This window comes from Equus caballus, chromosome 6 (assembly GCF_041296265.1).
Source record: "Equus caballus isolate H_3958 breed thoroughbred chromosome 6, TB-T2T, whole genome shotgun sequence".
NCBI classification, from domain to species: Eukaryota; Metazoa; Chordata; class Mammalia; order Perissodactyla; family Equidae; genus Equus; species Equus caballus.
This window is the reverse complement of record NC_091689.1, coordinates 81,378,310-81,399,383: the sequence shown is the minus strand read 5'-3', so window position 1 is coordinate 81,399,383 and position 21,074 is coordinate 81,378,310. Positions and strand designations below refer to the sequence as shown.

General features: G+C 38.0%; 1 protein-coding gene across 25 annotated transcripts in view; it reads right to left on the bottom strand.

Annotated features, from left to right (window-relative positions):
• Nucleotides 1-21,074, bottom strand: part of ATF1 (activating transcription factor 1) — a 47,170-nt gene that overhangs the window by 9,646 nt on the left and 16,450 nt on the right. For 11 of the 25 annotated variants that reach the window (XR_011440085.1, XR_011440086.1, XR_011440087.1 and 8 more), the window contains 3 exons: nucleotides 11,564-11,683; nucleotides 9,201-9,301; nucleotides 1,708-1,838 (listed from right to left, as the gene is read on the bottom strand). Coding sequence is in view for 20 of the 25 variants with exons in the window: in XM_070271412.1 (XP_070127513.1) it covers nucleotides 1,708-1,838; nucleotides 9,201-9,301; nucleotides 11,564-11,683 (352 nt within the window). In the remaining 5 variants the exon portion in view is untranslated. Of the gene's footprint in view, nucleotides 1-1,707; nucleotides 1,839-9,200; nucleotides 9,302-11,563; nucleotides 11,684-20,211; nucleotides 20,410-21,074 lie in introns of all 25 variants that reach the window. The other 14 variants (XM_023643558.2, XM_023643559.2, XM_023643560.2 and 11 more) reach the window with 3 other exon arrangements.

The following is a 21,074-nucleotide window of genomic DNA, read 5'->3' as shown; positions in this document are numbered from 1 at the left end:
CTAAAGTTGCACTGTCTGATATGGTAACCATTAGCCACAAATGGTTATTTAACTAAAATTAAACAAAATAAAAAATTAAGTTCCTCAGTCTCACCAGACACATTTCAAGTGCTCAACAAGTCACACACAGCTTAGTGGCTACCGTACTGGACCATGCAGACGTAGAACATGTCCGTCATCAGGGAAGTTCTATTGGATCATGCTGCCCTAAATACTACCTTGCGTTGCACTTACTTCAATTATAACATGAAATATTAGCCTAAGTTTCTATGTAGTTTTCATAATTCTAATTTTTAAGGGTTTTAGAATAATAATATAGATTAATATATCATAAATAATTTTTAACTTGCAAATATGCTGCCTTAAAATTTTTTTTAGAAATTAATTTTTTTGCATATGGTAAAAAAAAAAATTGTATTGTTTAAAATGAAAGTAAACCTCCCAACTGCCTCTGATCTCTGCTCCCAAATTTCCTTCCTTGCAACCACTGTTACTGGTTTCTTATGTGTCCTCACAGAGGTATTTTATATATATTCTTTAAGTCATTCATTCACAACAAATTTTACTGAAAGCCTATTATGTGACAGGCCCTGTGTGCCAAGGATACAGCTGTGAACAAGACAAAGCTGTTTCCATCAAAGAACTTACATTCCTTGAGAAGAGATCATAAATAAGCCAGTCTACATTACGTATAATCTATAATTAAGCTAATATGGATTCTTTTGGTAATTATAAATAAATGCTATAAAAATATAAGAAATGAAAGAAAACTAAAGGGAGAAGCAACATATTTTAAAAGGAGTAGTCTCTTTGAGGAGGTGACACAAGCATAGCATAGCAGAAGTGAGGATGCAAGCCCCGGGAGAAGAACATGTCAGGCGATGGGGATAACTCCAACGATCTGGAAACAAGCTTCACATGTTTGAAGAACAGCAAGAAAGTCTGTGTGGCCAGAATGCCATCAAGGGGCAGATGAGATGAGATCAGAGTGGTAGGCAAGGCCAGATCCTGAATGTAATGCCTTGCGTGTGATGGAAAAGTCACTGGAGGATTTTGAGCAAGAGTGGTGTGATCTAATTGACATTTAAATAAATTGCCTTGGTGGCAGTATGGAAACCTATGAGAGCAAGAACGGAAGCAAGACGACCAGTTGGACCCTTCTGCAATAATTCAGATGAGAGTGTAGACCAAGGTGTTGCGATGACTGGAGATGGCGAGAGGCAGTCAGACGGGACATGGATTTTGTGGCAAGAGCCAGTCAGACTTCAAGAACAGGGATTAGGAGCGGCAGGAGAGATTCTCTACAAATGGACAGCACCAAGTGATTCTTGGGGTGATGGGATTACATCTTGATTGTGGTGGTGGTTAGACAACTCCATGTATTTGTCAAAACTCATAGACTTATAGCTGAAATTAAGTGTAATCATTGATAAGCTCTGTATCACTTACAAGCTGTGTGACTTTAGGGACATTATCTAACTCTCTAAGCCTCAGTTCCCTCATAAATAGGTAACTGCCTAACTCACAAAGTTGTTGTAAGGAGTAAATGAGATAATGCTAAAAAAGTATTTTACATTACTTCTGGCTCAAAATGTTATCCTTTAGTAATCACCACTATTAAAGTACGACAGTCCTTCTACGCACCACTTCTTTACACGAAGTTAGTTTTTGTATGTCTATAATGTGGAAATTTATTCCTATACGTACTGTACTGTCCGGTGCTAGTCTGATAGATGGGAGTTGGAACAGACATAGAAGTGACAGCCGAAACTCCAGGGTTTTCTCCGTCTCCTTTTCTGCCCCGTGTGTCTTCAGAAGATAGGTCTTTTAAAATTTTTCTGTGAAAAACAGAACTCTATTAATGTTGGTAATGAGAACAGCTTTACAAAAAGAAATTGCTAAACCTTTTTCAATCTCAGGTTAAAAGTACAATAAGCTACTAGACACCTCAATTGTTGTGTCAAGGAATCATTTTGTTTAGCAAATCCTATTATAATGAAGTACTGTAGGCAAATATATTTTAGTTTATGGCTACCTGAAAAGAAAAACTGAACAAATACTCATACAGAGTAGCTTTCAACGTACAAGGCCCTTGGAGAGATATGAAATGTCTCTTCCCCCTACAAGAGAGAGGGCTCCGTTGTGAGGTATTTCATTAATTAACAAGGTACTATTCATTTTCTAAATAGTGTTAGTGACCTTCATTTAGAAAGATCAAATTTAATTTTTCAACCTACAACCTTAGAGTGGAAGAGAAACTCATAGTTCTCAGGAAGAAACAATGAGATTAGAAATACTACTACAAAATGCAGAGAGTATCAGTGATAAATAAAACTGCTTATTTTAACACGAAGTAAATATATCCCACAGGCATCCCTCAGACTTGGTAAATGGGGCTCATGACGGGAATAAGAGGATGGAAAAAGATTGCTTGCTGAGAAGAAGGGTCTTCCAAAACACAGTGGGAGTGAAGGAAGAAATAAGCATTTTTTGTTTCTAGGGGGGAGAAAAAAGAAAAAAAGAAATGCTTACTCAAGAATTCCATGTTCATTGTAGAAAAATCAGAAACACTGAAATACTTATGTGAAAACAACAACACAAGAATCACAAAGGAAAAAAACCCTTTAGCATGAAAAGGGATCTTTTGTGTTATCTGTATCAATCTTCTAGCCAATGCAGGAATTCCCTCTCTAACACTCCTAACAGCCCCTACTTCTAGGAATAAGGCATCTCCAATCTCCAAAAAGCAAACCATTCAATTACTGAACAGGTAGAGCCCTTCCTTATTCAGACGCAAAGCTGGTTCCACCCAGTGAAGCTAGAGAAATTTAAGCTTAACCCTGATTCTGTATCCATGCCCTACTTTGCAATATTTGACAATTGCTACAGGTCTTCTGTATTCGAGGCCAAATAATTTTAGTTCAGTAAATAGTTTTAGTTTAGTTCTTACACTTGCAGACTGTATTAACCTAAGTTCCACCTAGAGAATAAAGGAGGTGGCAGTCCCATAGGACTCTGTGTTAGGCATTTGTAGAAGAGTCACAGTGGTTCCTAAACCTGCTTATGTACTAGAATCATCTGGAGAGGTTTATCGAATCCAGATAGGTGAGCCGGTGAGGAGAGAGCTCCAGAATCCTCTTAACAAGCTGCCTACACGGTCTTAATGCAGCCAGCCAAGCATGAGACTATGGAATGCTGTGCCCATTTCTTTTTCAATTTTTAGTTATGAAACATTTTGAGCATAAAGAAAAACACAGAAAATAAAATATCTATAAACCATATACCAGGAATCAACAGATGCTAATATTTTGCCATATTTGCTTCAGAGATCTTTTTTTTTAATTAAGATTACGATAGTTTACAACCTTGTGAAATTTCAGTTGTACATTATTGTCAGTCGTATTGTAGGTGCACCACTTCACCCTTTGTGCCCTCCCCCGACCTCCCCTTTCCCCTGGTAACCACCAATCAGTTCTCTTTGTCTACATGTTTAACTTCCACCTATGAGTGGAATTATACAGAGTTCGTCAGACATCTTATTTTTAATAGGAATTAAGTTACAGATATACCAAAATGTCACCACCCAATCCTTTTCCTTTCTCTTCTCCCTCCTCAAAGAGTACCATTATCTAAAAGTGTTGCATATCATTCCCATATGTATTACTTTATTTTTTACTACAGAGCATTTAGAGATAATATTTACCATTGATTTGTGTTCTTCCTCATCCTCCTGACTCAACCTTGGAGAGAGCCTTAGGGAGCCGTTTTTGGGACTTCTCTATCTATATTTTTTCTGGTGATCTCATCTGTCCCATGGTATACTGATGATCCTTCAAATGATATTTCCCCAACCTCTCTCCTGACTCCTAAATCCAATTGTGTATTGAATACTTCCATTTAATAGGCACCTCAAACTTAACAGATCCAAAATCTAATGTCAGATATCCTTCTACTCCTGGCAGTCTTCCCTATTTCAGTAAATATCAACTCCATTCTCCAAAAATTTTGGAATCAATCTCTCTTTCTCATAACCTGTATCCAATTCATAAGCAAATCTGTCTTTATCTTAAAAATAGATCCAGAATCTTACTCACGCTCATTCCCTCCACTGCTGCACCCGAGTCCGTGCTACCAGCAACTCTTGACCGTACAGCCTCAGTCGCCTCTACAGGTCCTCCTGTAGCTACCCTTCCCTTGCTACAGTCTACTCTCCACAGAGCACCAGTCACCTTTTTAAAATGTCAGATAAATCACTCGTCTGCAGTGGCTCCCTATCTCGGAATAAATGGCATGGCCTACAAGGCTATAACTTGTCCCCTATGACCTCTTCAACCTCAAGTTCAACCTCTTTTTATATTAATTTTTTCTCCCCCCAACTTATTATAGGATTATCAATTTTATTGATTTTTTCAAAGAACCAGCTTTCAGTTATACTGATTATCTCTATTAGTTTTCTCTTTTTAAGTTCATTGACTTCTGCTCTTCATCTCTATTATTTCCTTTCTCCTGCTTGCTTTGAGCTTATTTTACTTTTCCCCCCATAGTTTCTTAAAGTGGAAGCTTAGATTATTGAGACTTTTCTTCTTTTATAATATAAACATTTAATGCTATAAATTTTCCTTTAATTATTTCCCACCGACTTAATTACATCCCAGAAATTTTGTTATTTTGTATTTTCATTTTCATTCAGTTAAAAATATTTTCTAGGGGCTGGTCCAGTGGCACAGCAGTTAAGTGCGCACTTTCCGCTTCGGCGGCCCGGGGTTCGCTGGTTTGGATCCCAGGTGCGGTCATGGCACCTCTTGGCAAGCCACGGTGTGGCAGGCATCCCACATATAAAAAGTAGAGGAAGATGGGCAGGGTTAGCTCAGGGCTAATTTTCCTCAAAAAAAAAAATTTTTTTCTAGCACAACCAGAGACACTCACAACTAGAATAGACAACTATATACTGGGGGTCTTTGGGGAGAAGAAAAAAAAAAAGATTAGCAACTGTTGTTAGCTCAGGTGCCAATCTTAAAAAAAAAAAAAAATCCTTTAAAAAATATATATTTTCTAATTTCTATTAAGATTTCCAGTTTGGTCTATGGATTATTTCTAAGTGTGATGTTTAATTTCCACATGTTTGAAGATTTTCCTGTTGTCCTTCTGTCATTGGTTTTTATTAGTCTAATTGTTGGTTTTATTACTTATTGCTTTTTATTAGTTTACTGGTTTTATTAGTCCAATTCAAATGTGATCAGAGAACATACTTTGCATGATTTCAATTCTAAATTTGTTAAGGTTTGTTATGACCCAGGAGGTGTCTTTCTTAGTGGTTGTTCTTTGTGCACATGGGTGAAGCGTTCTAAAAATGTCAACTAGATCTCGCTGGTTGATGGTATTGTTCAGTTCTTTTGTAATCTTGCTGATTTTCTGACTACAAGTTCTGTTGTATACTGAGGCAGGTGTACTGAAATCTTCAATTGTAACTGTAGATTTGTTGATTTTGCTTTTCAGTTCTCTTACTTTTTGAGACATGTATTTTGAAGCTCTGTTATTAGGTACATACACATTTAGGATTGTTATAGCTTCTTGGTGAACTGACCCCCTTATCTCTGGTAAATTTTATTTGACCTGAAGTCTATTTTGTATGATATTAATATAGTCACTTCAGTTTTTATTATATTTCTATTTCTCTTGGGTATGGAAGTAGGGGCTCTTAAGGTAAATATGTTCAGCATTTTGAAGAACTGCCAGACTGTTTCCACAGCGACTGTCCCATTTTACATTCTCATTAGCAATGTGTGAGGGTTCTAATTTCTCAACATCCTTACCAACTATGTCTTCTTTGATTTTAGGCATCCTAGTGGGTCTGAAGTGGTATCAAGGTTTTGATTTGCATTTACCTAATGATAAATGATGGTGAATATTTTTCATATACTTACTGATCCTTTGTATATCTTCTTTGGAGAATTGTTTATTCAAATCCTTTCCACATTGTTTAATTGGGTTATTTGTCTTCATATGTAGTCTTCTGGTTGATTAATGTGGGATGTCTTTTCATTTATTTATATCTTTTAAAATTTCTTTCAACAAGGTTTTGTAGTTTTCAATGTACAAACTACAGGCACTTGAGCCACAGTCTGTCCTATATATAGTTCAGTTCTCAAAGTCTAGGTATGCTAGGGAAGCCCATTTTTATTCCTTATTTGCTAAAAATTTATGAATGGGTGCTGAATTTTATCAAATACTTTTTCTGAATTTATTGAGTCGATTATATATTGTTTCTGCTGATTCTCACTTATGGTTGTTTATTTCCTTGTACTTTTGATGATTTCTGACTATGAATTTACATTTGGTTGATCCTAATCTCTAGTAGTCCAGAAAGCTTACTTGGGGAAGCTTCCTTTCAGATGTTCTAGCCTCCTGCAGTAATCCCAGTTTAGTACAGAAATCTCAGGTTCAGAGGTTTTCATGCTTGCTTCTGCTTATCATTCTGGTTTCAGCTCAGGTATCTGTATTATATGGTTTTTATGTTTTCAGGGGAGTGATAAGAGATTTCTATTATTTCCTATAAATGCACAACACATTAACAAGTATTTTATCCACGAACTAACTCTTTTGCGCTGGGAGAGTCCAACCATTTGGAAATTAAACCTTCTATTTGTATTCTTTTGGTGATTGCCCCCAACAGTCTAAGGCAAGTCTAAAGGTAATCAATACAAGACTGCAATAGGCCATTCTTGTCTTACATGTTTCTGCCTGGAACATTTCTTTCCATTTTGTTTCTAAACTAGCCAAATTCATCATTATCATTGTTCTAAAAAAGTCAATGGTAACTTATATGAATATCTTAGTTCACCATTCTTTCTTACATTCACATTCTTTCCATTTAGTTTCATTTTCTTCTTCCTGAAGAATACATTCTAGTAATTTCTTAAATCAGTTTGAAATGATTTTTATTTCACCATTGTTTTTGAGTGACTGTTTGCGTGGGTATAGAATTCCAGGCCAACAGTTACTTTCTGTTGGCACTTAAAGATTTTAGTTCATTGTCTTCTAACGTTATCATTCAAAAATCTGTTGTCAGTGTAATGATCACTTCTTTCTAGGTAATTTGTCTTTTCTCCTTGGAAACTTTTAAGATCTTATTTTTATCTTTGATGTTCTCCAATTTTAGTTCATAAGAAACATGTAGATATAGGTTTATATTAATTTATCTTTTTGAGGACTCTGTTTTCTAAAGCTGAGAAATTCATGTCTTAGAAATTTCTGTCATTACCTTTTCTCTCCTAGAGAGAAAAGCAGCTGGAAGTGCTCTTCCACATTCTCTCCTTTTGGAAGTATTATTAGATGTATGTTGTATGTTGGACCTTCTCACTCTACCTTCCATGTCTCTTAACTTCTCTTGATCTTTCTGTGATCCATTCTAGGTTAATTTACTCAGAGCTGTTATCTTCCAGTTCCCTAATTCTCTCTTAAGTTATATCTAGTCTGCTTAAAATTTATTTAAAATTCCTCAATAGACTTTAGCAATTATACTTTTCATTTCCAGTAGTTTTACTCAGTTATTTTTTAAATCCCCCCTAATCTCTTATCCTAGTGTTAGGGTTTTGATTCCTTCTTTATATCTTTAATAATTCAAATTATACTTATATTCCCTGATAATTTTATTATCTGAAGTTCTTTAGGGGTTTAATTCTGTTTATTGTATCTGCTGATGCTTGCTAACAATGGACTACTTCTTTCAGCTTTTAGCAGTTTCAGATTATCTTTTTAGTAGGGTTTATTTTTACCCCAAAAAATTCACAGACAAAATTCTGTCTGTTCATTAATTATTTATTCAATAGAGTCCAAATTGCTTAACATGGTGACAAGGTTCTAAGTGATCTGCCTCCTCTTTACCTTTTCTGGCTAAACCTCCTCTTCCTCCCTGCACTTTAAGTTCCCAGTTCCCAGAACAGGCCAACCTCCTTCCTATCATACAGTCCACCTTTGATTACACAGTTCCCTCAGCATAAGCAGCTCTTTTCCTTCCCTACAAAACCCTTTCCTGCCCTTGTTTCACAAAATTTATCAGGTTGGTGGTAATCCAAATCACATTTTTTTTTCTTAAAGACTTTATTTTTCCTTTTTCTCCCCCAAGCCCCCTGGTACATAGTTGTATATTCTTAGTTGTGGGTCCTTCTAGTTGTGGCATGTGGGATGCCACCTCAGCATGGTTTGATGAGCGGTGCCATGTCCGCGTCCAGGATCTGAACTGGTGAAACCCTGGGCCACCAAAGCAAAGCGCGTGAACTTAACCACTCGGTCACAGGGCCGGCCCCCCAAATCACATCTTTTAAGAATTCTTTCCTACTTATTCCTACTTATATACAGGCAGGAATGACTATACCCTACCCATAGTTCTCTCCTAACATCTTAAAATCTTACTACATTTGTTTGTATGTTTCAAAGATACCATTTCATCTTACCATCTAGTCACCAGGTTTGGTCAATTCTACCACAGAAGTCTCTCAACTCTACCCATACCAAAGATATCCCACTACCCACATGAAATCACTCATATTATTTCAACAGCTTTTTGTCAATTAGTTGTACTACTTCCAGCTCTCCACTGAACAATTATTGAGCAGCTACTTTTGTATGGTCGCTCTGCTAGTCCCTGGGATTACAAAAAATAATACGTGGACCATACCCTTAAGTAAACTAGAATTCCAACAGGATGACATAAGTACTGTAACAGGGGTCAGTAAAAGGCTGCTATGGAAGAAAGACCTAACCTGGTCTTGGCAAGTTGGAGAAAAGGTAATCAGAGAAGGCTTCCAGGAGGAAGTGAGGCCTAAAGTATGTGCAGGAATTATGCAGAACGTAGAAGAATGGGTTTTAGCAAAGGGACAGACAAAGGCCCAGAGTTAAGAAGCTAAGAAAGGGAACACAAAGTAATTCAATTTCTAAAAATTATGGTCCTTCTTTCATATTGCTATTCGAGTTAACTATCTAGAAGTAAATAGGGAAATGTAATACTTTGCCAGAAGATAAGTCTAAATTTCTCTTCAGCATAGCAACTTGGGCCCTACACATAATCTGGCTCAAATCTCTCTCTGTTAACAATTCCCTTTGTATACAAACACATGCTCCCTCTTTATATAGTTTGCTGTGCACAGCAGCATTCAAACTCATTTGGTAACACATCCAGAGTTTGACACAAGAGTACTCACCTGTAAGATGGGCGCCGTGCTAGAATCCCGTGGGCTTTCTGTGAGGAGCCTATACTGTCAGATGAGTCCTGCGACTCCTCACTTTCTGATAAAGATGATACCTGAAAAACAGAACTGGTTTTACTATGAGGAACAATGCAGGTAGAAAAAGAATCCAATTTAATTTTTGATTTCAGAAAAAATGATCTGTCTCCTGCCACCCAAATTTGTTAGTTAATAAATCTAAGGTCTAAAAGAAAGGAACAAAAGGAAAAAGGAGAAAGTTTATTTCAGGATCCAAAACTAATTAAAGGAACATACAATACAGCAGGCTGAGACCTAAGAAGAAAGTCTATCCCCAAAACAGAGCACGACTACTTCACTAGAGTTGTAAAGACCAGTCTCTGATCTCTACCCTATTTCTATACTGATGCACATTACTCTAAGTTTTTGTTTTCGCTTTTTTTTTTATCATTAATGCTATCTGATTTGGATTTTAGACATGCTAACTTTGAAATGCTATTAGATCACCACCTAACATCTAATTATTAGATAATGACATTGAGGAAACTGCTGAATATAGAAGCCTGTGAGTCAGGGAAGAGGTCTGGGCTAGACATAGAAATTTGGGAGTCAGAGCTCTTTAGATAGCCCTTGAAGCCAAAAGACTGGATGAGCTCAATAAGGGGATAAATATAGAGATGATCAAGGACAAAACCCAGGAACACTCAAACATTAAGAGGTTGGGAAGAACCAGCAAATGAGACCAAGAACAAGCTACCAGTGAGGCAGGAGGAATAACAAAGAGGTGTCTTTGGAAAACTAGCAAAAACAGTATATTGAGGAGAAAAGAATGATCAGCGATGTCAAATGCTGCTAATGGGAAAAGCAAAACAAGGACTAGGAACAGACCAAGATAGAGGTCACCGGGAAGGGCAAGTATGAACATATGCAATTTAAAAATCTGAAATAATTAGCTTTGTCTCACTTCACACTTAATGAGTTAACACATGTAAAGCATTTAGTGCATGACACATGGCGAGCACACATTAAATGTTAACTATTATTAATAAACTCTTTAAAACTACATCAACACAATAACCATATGCAAGTTTTAAGTTATAATAATATCTTACAATTGAGAAAACAAGTTATTTTCAATTTTTAAAATGTATTAAATTTCCCAACATTTGCCCAAAGTTGCATTTCACACCTGACTTCATCCTCATTTTAAAAAATAAAATAATCCAAACAGGTTTCCAGAAAGGACATAATCAATTCTCTACATTCCTTAATCTCTACAGAAAGCCTTTACCTAATTTGTTTAGATTTAGATCTTAAATTTCCAGAAGAGTTTGTTTTACTTTCTATAATCTCTTTCAAACACAAGTTCTAGGGTACAACTACTTATTTATATCTTGTATTAAATGTATATCTTTTGATAGAAAATAAAGAACTGGCCACACATATACTAATAAAGAAATAATAACAGTAATGAATAATAACTTAAAGTAATAAGAAAAATAAGCGACTTTTATGTTTCCTCAAGTATCATGGATATACCATTTCTAATCTAAATCTTTCACTATTTTCAGTGTTTCTCCCTAAATTGAACTCAAGAAGAAAATAATTTCTAAAACTAAGAGATTACTGGTAACTAAGATCAAGTATTTCTCTTTAATGACAGCACTAGCAACTAAGAGTAAAATCTTCACAGAAAAACTCGAAAATCCATGCAGCAGCCACCTTTCATATAGAAAACCACATAAGGATGCAGCTCTAGCGCTGACAACACTGCCAGGTACTGTAGATTCAGGAGGAAAAAACGAGGTATACAGCTTTTCTCCAGGATAGCTGATTCGAAAAATGAGAGATAACCAGAGGCGTTCTGAGACTCCCAGGAGCCAGACGACAAAATGGGGAGAAAGAGTAGAAAGAAAAAGAACCCAGGATGGCTCTTTCCTTCCTACTGTTGTCAGGTGTCAATATGAAGCTAGAGAGATATAAATGAGACTTTCCTCTACTATGAGAGAACTCTCTTTTATTTGACCTCCATATGCTCACATCACCCTTGCTTCAGAATTCTCTCTTTTCATGAAGGTATCTGGGATAAAAAAGTGCTTTCTCTTAAGAAAGCCATTCATTCTTCAAATTCTAAAACTTGCCCCAAAATTGTCTTGTATTTTCACTGGGTAGTATATACATACATGAAACTAGAAATTCTAAAACTTTTCTATTTGCCTCATTTTTTTCTATAGTCTAATTTCTAAGACAACTTTATTATCTTGGTTTATAATATTCTAAGTACAGCAACTTCCATGTGTCCAAAGACTCAGGGTATAAAAGTCCCCTCTCTCAACCACTAAGTCTTTGAATTTCTGTACCGTTTGCACGTGTGGTGGGTGAATTACAGAAGACTGAGCTGTCTGGATGACCCCCTGAACCTGTACTTGCTCTCCAGGAAGAGGTACAATTGTCACTGGCGCAGATCCTCTTAATGACATCTAAGAACAAATAAAAATTCAATTAACAAAATACATATTGTACCTATGCACATAAGATAGCTGAGTTCTTAACACTGGAAAACACATTTTAGAGCTTATTATATTTAACCACATCTATTAACCAAACATTACATGTCTTCTATGGGCCAGAGACTGCACAGGAGATTGAGAGTACAAACTAATTATGACAAACAGAGTATGAGATATAATATCAGAGGAAAAGTAGAAAGTACTGTACCGTGGGAGCAAAGGAAGGGTGCTACTTCAGCTGGGTCTCTAACGATAAACAATTCCCTGAAGGTGTGTATGGGGGAGGGGGTTGGAAGGTATTTGGGGTAGAGGAATTGACTGTACAAAAACGTGGAGGCTCTTTAGAACATGCTATTCTGAAGAGATCTGGTTAAAAACCAATCAAATCAAAACTCAAAAAGTGAGAGAAATACCAACTTTGGGCAGTGTCTTTAAAGAAAAATTAAATATCCCAAGTAACTAATTGAATCATGAAATTATTATTTATTTCTCGAAATACCACAATAAAATGCTACATCAAGAAAAGCCCACCCATCATCCTTCAAGGCTCAGCTCAGGTTCTGCCTCTTACAATAAGTTTTCTTAGATATTTTCAGTTAACAGAGATCTCTCACCTTCCTCTGGACTACTCTGGTTCATACCATTCATCTTGGACTTAAATCACAAAACAAAATCCAAGGCTGCTTCTCAGGTCCCGAAAGTCACCTTCCTGACTGCTCCCCTCTTTGCTTTCTTTGTGTTGGGCCCCAAAACAATGTCTTATTCCCTTTCACTGAAGGTTCTTTTCCCCCTCCCAAGATTGGATTAAATTCCAGTCTCATCATCCCCCAAAATGCCCAGGTCATGAAATTCTGTATATAAAATCTTATCCAGGTACTGAGAACTGCAAACTCTCAGCACAAACAACTCCATCCCATCCCCCAACCCCACCAGACATGACCCAACTCCAGCACAGCTTCTATCAGCTCAAGGCCATGTCCCAGGATGACCCTCGCCCCCTTAGAATGCCTGCCTGAGAAAGATCAATGCTGCCAAAATAATTTACTGTTTGTTACAGCCCAACCTTGACTACAGCCCCCTGACCTCACTTTCCTTAGAGCATTTACTTTAGAAAACTTGCAATTGCAAATCCTTTCTCTGACCCTAAATCTTCTACAACCCAGAAATGTCTTTCTCAAGGACCTGGGAGCCATCCCTCTGAAATGTAATCATCAAGGATAAGGGCCCTGTCTCCCTGTCTCTGTGGGAGGGTAGGAGCCTAACTTTGATAAGCACCAATTAGCAAACAGATGGCTTAATCACAGGGACCAACCTCCCCACCTAACATCTTCAGCACTTTTCCTTTAGCACACCTCAGCCTTCAAAAAGGCTCCCACCTTTTGTTTCAGCAGAACTGAACTCAATCTACACTGGAGTCTCTCTTTCCTACTCCATTAGTCTGAATGAAATCCATCATGCTGCCTTTAACAAATGTCTGGCTCTGTTTCTCTTTGACATTATCCCAATACAAGGATACAGAAATTAAAGAGTAAAAAGAAACAGGATGCATAGATCTTAAGGGTCCAGCTCTAGAGTTACCATTACCCTCAGAGAAAATAAATGACACAACTAGAAGGACATGCAACTAAGATATACAACTACGTATGGGGGGTTTGGGAAGATAAAGCAGAAAAAAAATTAAAAAAAAAAAAAAGAAGCTTGGCAACAGTTGTTAGCTCAGGTGCCAATCTTTAAAAAAAAAAAAAAAAAAAGAAAAGAAAAGAAATGAAAGGTCCCCTTACTTTTCAGACCCCAACAGAAGCCAATCACTCAACTAATTGGGAGAGTTGGAGATGGGGTTAAATTACATTTTTAAAAGGATAAAAACAATCATTCTTCCGGGGTTTCTGGCAATCCTTATGATTTTGTGCAGACTGTGGGACTGGCAGACAGAAAGGAAAAAAGGCAGCAGATTTTGTTTTAGCTAGGAGTAGTCCTTCCCCTTAAAACGCTCAGTACTCAGGGTCCCAAAGCCTGATGTCTTCCAACTCCCACTCTCAAACTTAAACATCTAAATCTTGAGATCGTTCTCAAAGGAGGAGGAGCTGGTCCCCCAATTTTAACCTGAGTTTGAAAGACAGATGACTGCCTCCACCCATTACTTTTCAGTGCTAACAGGGCTTTCTGCAATGATGGAAATGTTCTACATCTGCACTATCCATTATGGTAGTCACTAGCCACATGTGAGTATCAAACATTTGAAATGTAGCTAGTGTGACTGAGGAATTGATTTTTAATTTTATTTAATTTTAAGTAACTTAAAATTGAAATATCCACTTGTGGCTAGTGACTACCATATTGAACGGCACAGTTCCAGATCTTAGAACTATAAAACCTATTAGTATACTATGGCTCCAATCTCAGAAACTCTTTTAGGAGAAGTTAGAAGCAGAAAGGGGCTGGCCGGTGGTGTGGTGGTGAAGTTCGGGTGCTCAACCCTGGTGGCCTGGACTTCGCCAGTTCGGATCCCAGGCGCAGACATACTCACTGCTTATCAAGCCATGCTGTGGCAGGTGTCCCATATATAAAGTAGAGGAAGATGGGCACAGACGTTAGCTCAGGGTCAATCTTCCTCAGCAAAAAACCCCCAAGAACTAGAAGGACATACAACTAGGATCTACAACTATGTATTGGGGCTTTGCGGCAGGCAGCGGTGGGGGGGGGGGGGGGGGATTGGCAACATGTTAGCTCAGGGTCAATCTTCCTCACCAAAAAACATACCTTTTTAAAAAAAAAAAAACAAACAAACACCAAAGAAGCAGCAGAAAGAGAAGGATTTTTCTGGAGCTGCTCTGGTTAAATGGGGGAGCTGCAGAACTAAAGTTCCCTGATTTCCTCTCACTCCTGGGGCAGCTGCGCCCAAAGCTCCTCTTATAAAAGGGACTGGGCAAAATTTAGCACAATCCTTAGCTACCTAATTAGGGGATCCCTGGACTGTAAACACTTGGGTGAGGGAGGGCAGGAGTTGGTAGAGTGGCATGGGAAAGAAGCTTCTATTTAGCCAGAGTTTGAAGCCAAAGTCTTGTAACTCCAGAAAGGCACACACAGTCTTTGGAGTCAGACAGGCTTGGACTGATTTTCAGCAAAAGGTGCTCACTAGCTCTGTGATGCTAAGCAAAGTACTTCACTTCTCAGGACCTCAGTTTCCTCCCCTGTAAATAGAACTAACATTATCTTTTTCATAGAGTTACAGTGAAGATTAAATGAGTAATAAGTAAAAAACAAAAGGTGGGGGAAAAGGTAAAGAGGAGGAGCCTACATATATGTCTCATATTTGGATCCTGGTCAACAAACTGTTAAAAAATGTGTGTGTGTGTACACACACAAACACACAATAAATAATCAGGAAAATTTAAAACACTAAATGGATATTTGATGATATTAAGGAATTTTTTAGGTGTGATAATAGTATTGTGGTTATGTTCTTTAAAGGAGTCCTTGGGGCCGGCCCGGTGGCACAGCGGTTGAGTTCGCATGTTCCGCTTCTTGGTGGCCCAGGGTTCGCTGGTTTGGATCCTGGGTGCAGACATGGCACCACTTGGCATGCCATGCTGTGGTAGGCGTCCCACATATAAAGTAGAGGAAGATGGGCACGGATGTTAGCTCAGGGCCAGGCTTCCTCAGCAAAAAAGAAGAGGACTGGCAGTAGTTAGCTCAGGGCTAATCTTCCTCAAAAAAAAAGGAGTCCTTATATTTTAGAGATACACACTAAAATACTGAAGGCTGAAATGATATCTAGGATTTGCTTCAATATAATCTAGCTGTTGAGGGTGGGGGCAGGGGTGGGGAGGAGGCAGGACAAGAAGCCCTGAGTTAGTAATTGCTGAGACCGGGTGATGGGAACCATGAATAGTTCAACCTAATAACCTCTTCTTCTGAATATGTTTGAAAATTCCCACAATAGGTTTTTTGAAAAGTACCCAACACAATAGTGGTTGGTCCTGTCTGGTTCCAGAGCCCAGTGCTCTTTCCAAGACATCTTATCCCTCTTGTTGCCAATCAAGGAGTTTTACAACCTCTTACTCTGTATGGTCTCAGTTTGCTTCCCACACATCAAGTGTATCTGTTTTGCTTTTTCATTTCAAGGAAAAAGAAGGCACAGACTATTTTGACATTTAGAATAATGATTTGTTAATTACTACAGCATCAACTGTGGCAAACCCTTAAGCCCAGGGTATCTGCTCAGTTCTTAATGGATTGGTACTATTAATTCAAAACAAATGAAAAATAAAATCAATCAGATCTTTACGTCTTTCAGTTTACTTTTTTTAATTGTTTTTTAAAGACTGGCACCTGAGCTAACATCTGTTGCCAATCTTTTTTTTTCCCCTTCTTCTCCCCAAAGCCCCCCCGTACACAGTTGTATATTCTAGTCATAGGTCCTCCTGGCTGTGCTATGTGGGACACCACCTCAGCATGGCTTGCTGAGTGGTGCTAGGTCTGTGCCCGGGATCCAAATTGGCGAAACTCTGGGCCGCCAAAGCAGAGTGCATGAACTTAACCACTAGGCCATGAGCTGGCCCATTAGTTTACTATTTAATGTAAAGATAATTTAACTGTAATTTTGTGGTTTTAAATTTTTTCCAATAGTTAAGCCTATGCTGTAGACTTGCCCCAAAATGTCACTCTTCCAAGGTCTCAAAAGATTCAAAAGATTCTTGGACAGTCAGGATTTACACATGGTAAACACAAACTGACTGAAGTAAAGAATTCACACTCAACAGCATGCTCTCAGGAGAATGCTAAATCCATATAGCTCCTAGACAATTATTTACTTATCATTTTTCTTTAAAGCATCTCCTTTTGTAAATTCAAATGTACTTAGAAAGAAAACCTTATTGCACTATGATAAATACAAAGTAGTACCACTTGCCATAACTATATGGTAACTATAGAAATAAATATAATAAAGACAGTGTTATTAAATATATTTTTAATTTAAAAACCAAACAAAAAACGGTAATTTAAAAACAACTACTAAGAACTTCTTACCCATGGTCTACAAAGCCCTGCATAGAATGGGTCCTTCCTACCTCTCCTGCTTCATCGTAAACCATGTTCCCCTAGTTCTGCTCACAGTGCAGCTTGACAGTCCCTTCTACTTCTCATGCTCCTTCCCACCACAGGGCCTTGGCATAAGATATTCCCTCGCACACCAAGAAAGGTCTTCCCTTCCTTCCGGGAAGTTAACACCTACTCAACATTCAGATCTCAACTCCCACGTCATTTCCTTAGGGAAGCTGTCCTATTCCCAACAAGGTCAAATCCCCTGTTATAGGCTCTCGTACTAGCCTATGTAGCCTATGTGCTATCCTTTGTAGTAGCACTTCTCGGGGTCACAGTTTTACACCTGGGTGAATATGTGGCCCATGTCTTGTCTCCTCCACTAGACAGCAAGAGCCATAAGGGAGAGGAGCTTGCCTCTTTTTGCTCCACACTGTATTCCCAGCTAGAGTCTTAACCCAACTGGCACATTTGATGCTAAATAAATCATTGTTTAGTGAATTAATAAAGTATCTCCCAATTTTGGACATTACGACTTAGTGAAGTTATTCCTATAATTTCTTCTGGGTCTATCTTTGATTTTTCTAACTTGAATTCTCCATTTCCTCACTTCAAGACATCTGAGCAATTTTTGTACTTCCAGCCTAGCAACAGGAAAGGGTAGGGCACAGAAGATGAAGCTAACTTTCTCTGCTTCCTCAGGTCAGCATGGCCAGGGAGAAATGGTTTATATTCTAAATTTGACTAGGGCTATTCTCATTGTTGAGAATCCATCTTGTTCCAGCCAATGCCCTAACTAAATAAGAGACCTAATGTTTCTGAATTCAACACATCAAAATAAAAATATTCATCCATGCACCACCTAAAGAGATCTGCAATACCACTAGTGGCGGAATGTGTACCATATTCTGAGAAACGCTACACCAGAGAATTGGAGGGGTGAGGTAGTTAGACGAGCAAATCTTGGCAATATTATTTTTTGAATATCAGGATTAAGTTGGGATTAAACAGATAACAAGACTCAGTAAGTGTCACCTATGTGCCAGGTGCTGTGCTAGACCTTTAAGATAGAAACAACAGACAACAGACAGTTACTGCCTCCAGAGCCAACCACAAAGATACTGATTAAAAAGTATATTTTAAATATACTATTTCAGCACACATATGCCTCAACATATGGAATTTATTTGTTCTTAAAAGCCTGGCTGAAAAGCAAAATTTCACATCAAAAAAATGTATGAGAGAGTATATGGGTGTTTATGGAAAGAGGACGGAGATGTGCGGCAAAAGTTTAAAAAAATAAAATCATCTAGTTTTCCGTCATCTAGAAAAAACTGTCGGGAAGATAGAAATGAAGAAGGTAGGACAAAAAGGAGACATACTGTTATATTCTTCTCGTTGAGAGACGATTCTCAATGGGTTTCTTGGGTTTCTACATGTCTTCCAAGCAAAGGCACTGACAACTTTTGTTCTGGATTCTCTTTTCAAGGATGTTGGTATGGTGAACAATTTTGGAAGATGAGATAGTACTCCCTTCAGGGCAAAGGGCAGATTTGTACACTGTGCAGAACAATAAAAGTAATGTCTCCCTCCAGGGCAAATGTTGGACAGGTTTGCTAGGAGCTGTCTTTAAAAGTTTGGAGTTTCCTAAGCTTGGAGTAGCCCCTCAGCAATGATGCAAACCCACTGCATGTGCAACATCCACTTGAGCCATTCTGCATTACCCCATGGGGCTGGAGGGCAAGGGGAACTGAGCAAACATGAAGCTCAGGCTGTTTGCTGTGCCACAAGTTATAAAGTCCTTTTTCTCTGAATCAGGATTCTCATGTCTTCTGCCAGCATCCATGAAGCTGAGGCAATCTAGCTTGTTAGCTTGCAGGCAGGGTAAAATCTCAGATCCTTCATATTTTGTGACACTTCTCTGTCCTCTGCTTCACTCATATTCTAAAGACTTTAGATTCTAAAATTATCAGGCCAAAATCTGAGACAGAGGAAGAACAAATAAAGAGTAAACAGAATCACCTATCAAGGCAGACATGAACTGCTCCCAAAGGAGGGAGGGACATAAAAGGCCAGGGTTTTCTCTAGGTAAAAACAGGAGACCCCCCTATTAAGCTGGGACTTCTAAAGAGCCACACCCTTGGGGTAAGGTCACAGAATGAAAGTTGTGTGGGTATTGGGGAGGGAAGGGCTGAAGAAGATGTAACTAGCTCTCCAGCAGACTTACAGCCCAGATTAACATCACCTAGATGGTCCAAAAAGACAAAAAAGAGCCTCAAACCCTGAAACTGGTTCCCCAGGCACCTGGCAAATAGTAAATTCTTTCTGGAGAAAGGCACTTTGATCCTAGGACACAAAGAATTCCCACAAATAATTTTTCAAGATTAATGGATAGTAAGGAATAAAAATAACCAATCACACAAGGCACCATGACCAAGAAGCAAAAACACAGCAGAATCAGACTTAAGTGATTTTAGATACTGACATTATCAGACACAGATTATAAAACAATTATGCTTACTATGTTTAAAGAAACAGTAGATTATGTTTCAAGATAAGCTTGAAAATATCTTCAGGAAACAGAAAACTATAGTGGATTTGAAAAAACTAAACAGATTTTCTAGAAATAAAGATATAGAAATTTTTAAAATCACTGTTCAGCTATATCCCCAAATTAGACAAAGCTAGAGGGAGGATAGTGAGCTGGATGACAGGTAAAAAGAAATTATCTGAACTGCAACACAGAGAGACAAAGAGATGGGAAATATTTGAAAGATTAAGAGACATGGAGGACAGAGTGATAAGGACAAAGAAAGTGGGTCACATGCAAAATGTGAAGAGACAACGGCTGAAAATGTTATAGAGCTAATGATAAGACACCAATCCACAGATTCAAGAAGACTAATAACTCCCATATGAAATAAATAAAAAGAATCCCACATCTAAATACAACATTAATAGAAGCTGCAAAACAACTAAAGATCAAGAGAAGACTCTAAAAGCAGCTGAAGGAAAAAAGATTATGTTTAAAACACCAATAGTCCACTGACTTCTCAAAGGCTGTCTCAAAGAGGAGACAGAAGCCAGCAGGATGATATTTTAAATGTGCTAAAAAAATAACTTAGAATTCTATGCCCAGGGAAAATATCTTTTAAAAATGAGGATGAAATAGGTATTTTCAACAAACAAAAACAGAAAAGTCACCACCATTAGCAGATTTATATCAAAGGAAATTCTATAACAATGGTTCTCAACCAGTAATGATTTTGCCCCCCTGGGACATCTGGCAACATCTGGAGACATTTTGGGTTGTCACAATGGAGGATGCTACTGACATCTAAAGGGCAGAGGCCAGAGAAACTATTAAACATCCCACAATGCACAGTCCCCCACAGCAAAAAATTATCCAGCCCAAGCCAGCCCTGATGGCCTAGTGGTTAAAGTTCAGCGCTCACCACTCTGGCAGCCCGGGTTCGCTTCCGGGTCACGGAACCATACCCCTCGTCTGTCAGTTTCCATGCTGTGGCAGCGGCTCACGTGGAAGAACTAGAATGACTTACAACTAGGATATAACTATGTACTGGGGCTTTGGGGAGGAAAAAAAAAAAAAAGGGAAGATTGGCAACAGATGTTAGCTCAGGGCAAATCTTTCCCTGCAAAAAAAAAAAAAAGAAGAAGAAGAATTATCCAGCTCAAAATATGCATAATGCTAAGGTTTTTCTAAAGCATATACTTTAGAGGTATAATAAAAGGTAAAATAAAAGTAATCTCAAATGGAAGCTTAGACATGTAAAAAGGAATGAAGAGCTAAGAAAGTGATAAATATGTGGGGGGGGGAAACAAGTAATGTTGACTGCATAAAATAATTATGATGTTTTATGGAATTAAAAGAAAGATAAAATTAAGTCCTAACAATGACAACAAGTTAGAGGATAAATGGAAACAAATGTTCTAAGGTCACTGAATCATCTGAGAGGAGAGTAAAGTTATTGATTAACTTTAGACTTTACTAAGTAGGTATCCTGAAATTAGCATAATCACTGAAAAAGTAGTAATCAAGTTTATGTACAGTCCAAATTTATACCAGTGATGGCAGGATGAAACGAGAAGAAATAATTCAAAAGAAAACAAGAAAGGAGAGAAAAAGAAACATGGAACATGTGGGTCAAAAAGCATGAAATAAGATGGTAGGTCATATGTATCAGTAATTATGATAAATGTACAGGGCCCAAAAGTTCTATTAAAAGTCTAAGATGGGACCAGCCCAGTGGCGCAGCAGTTAAGTTCACATGTTCCACTTCGGCAGCCCGGGGTTTGC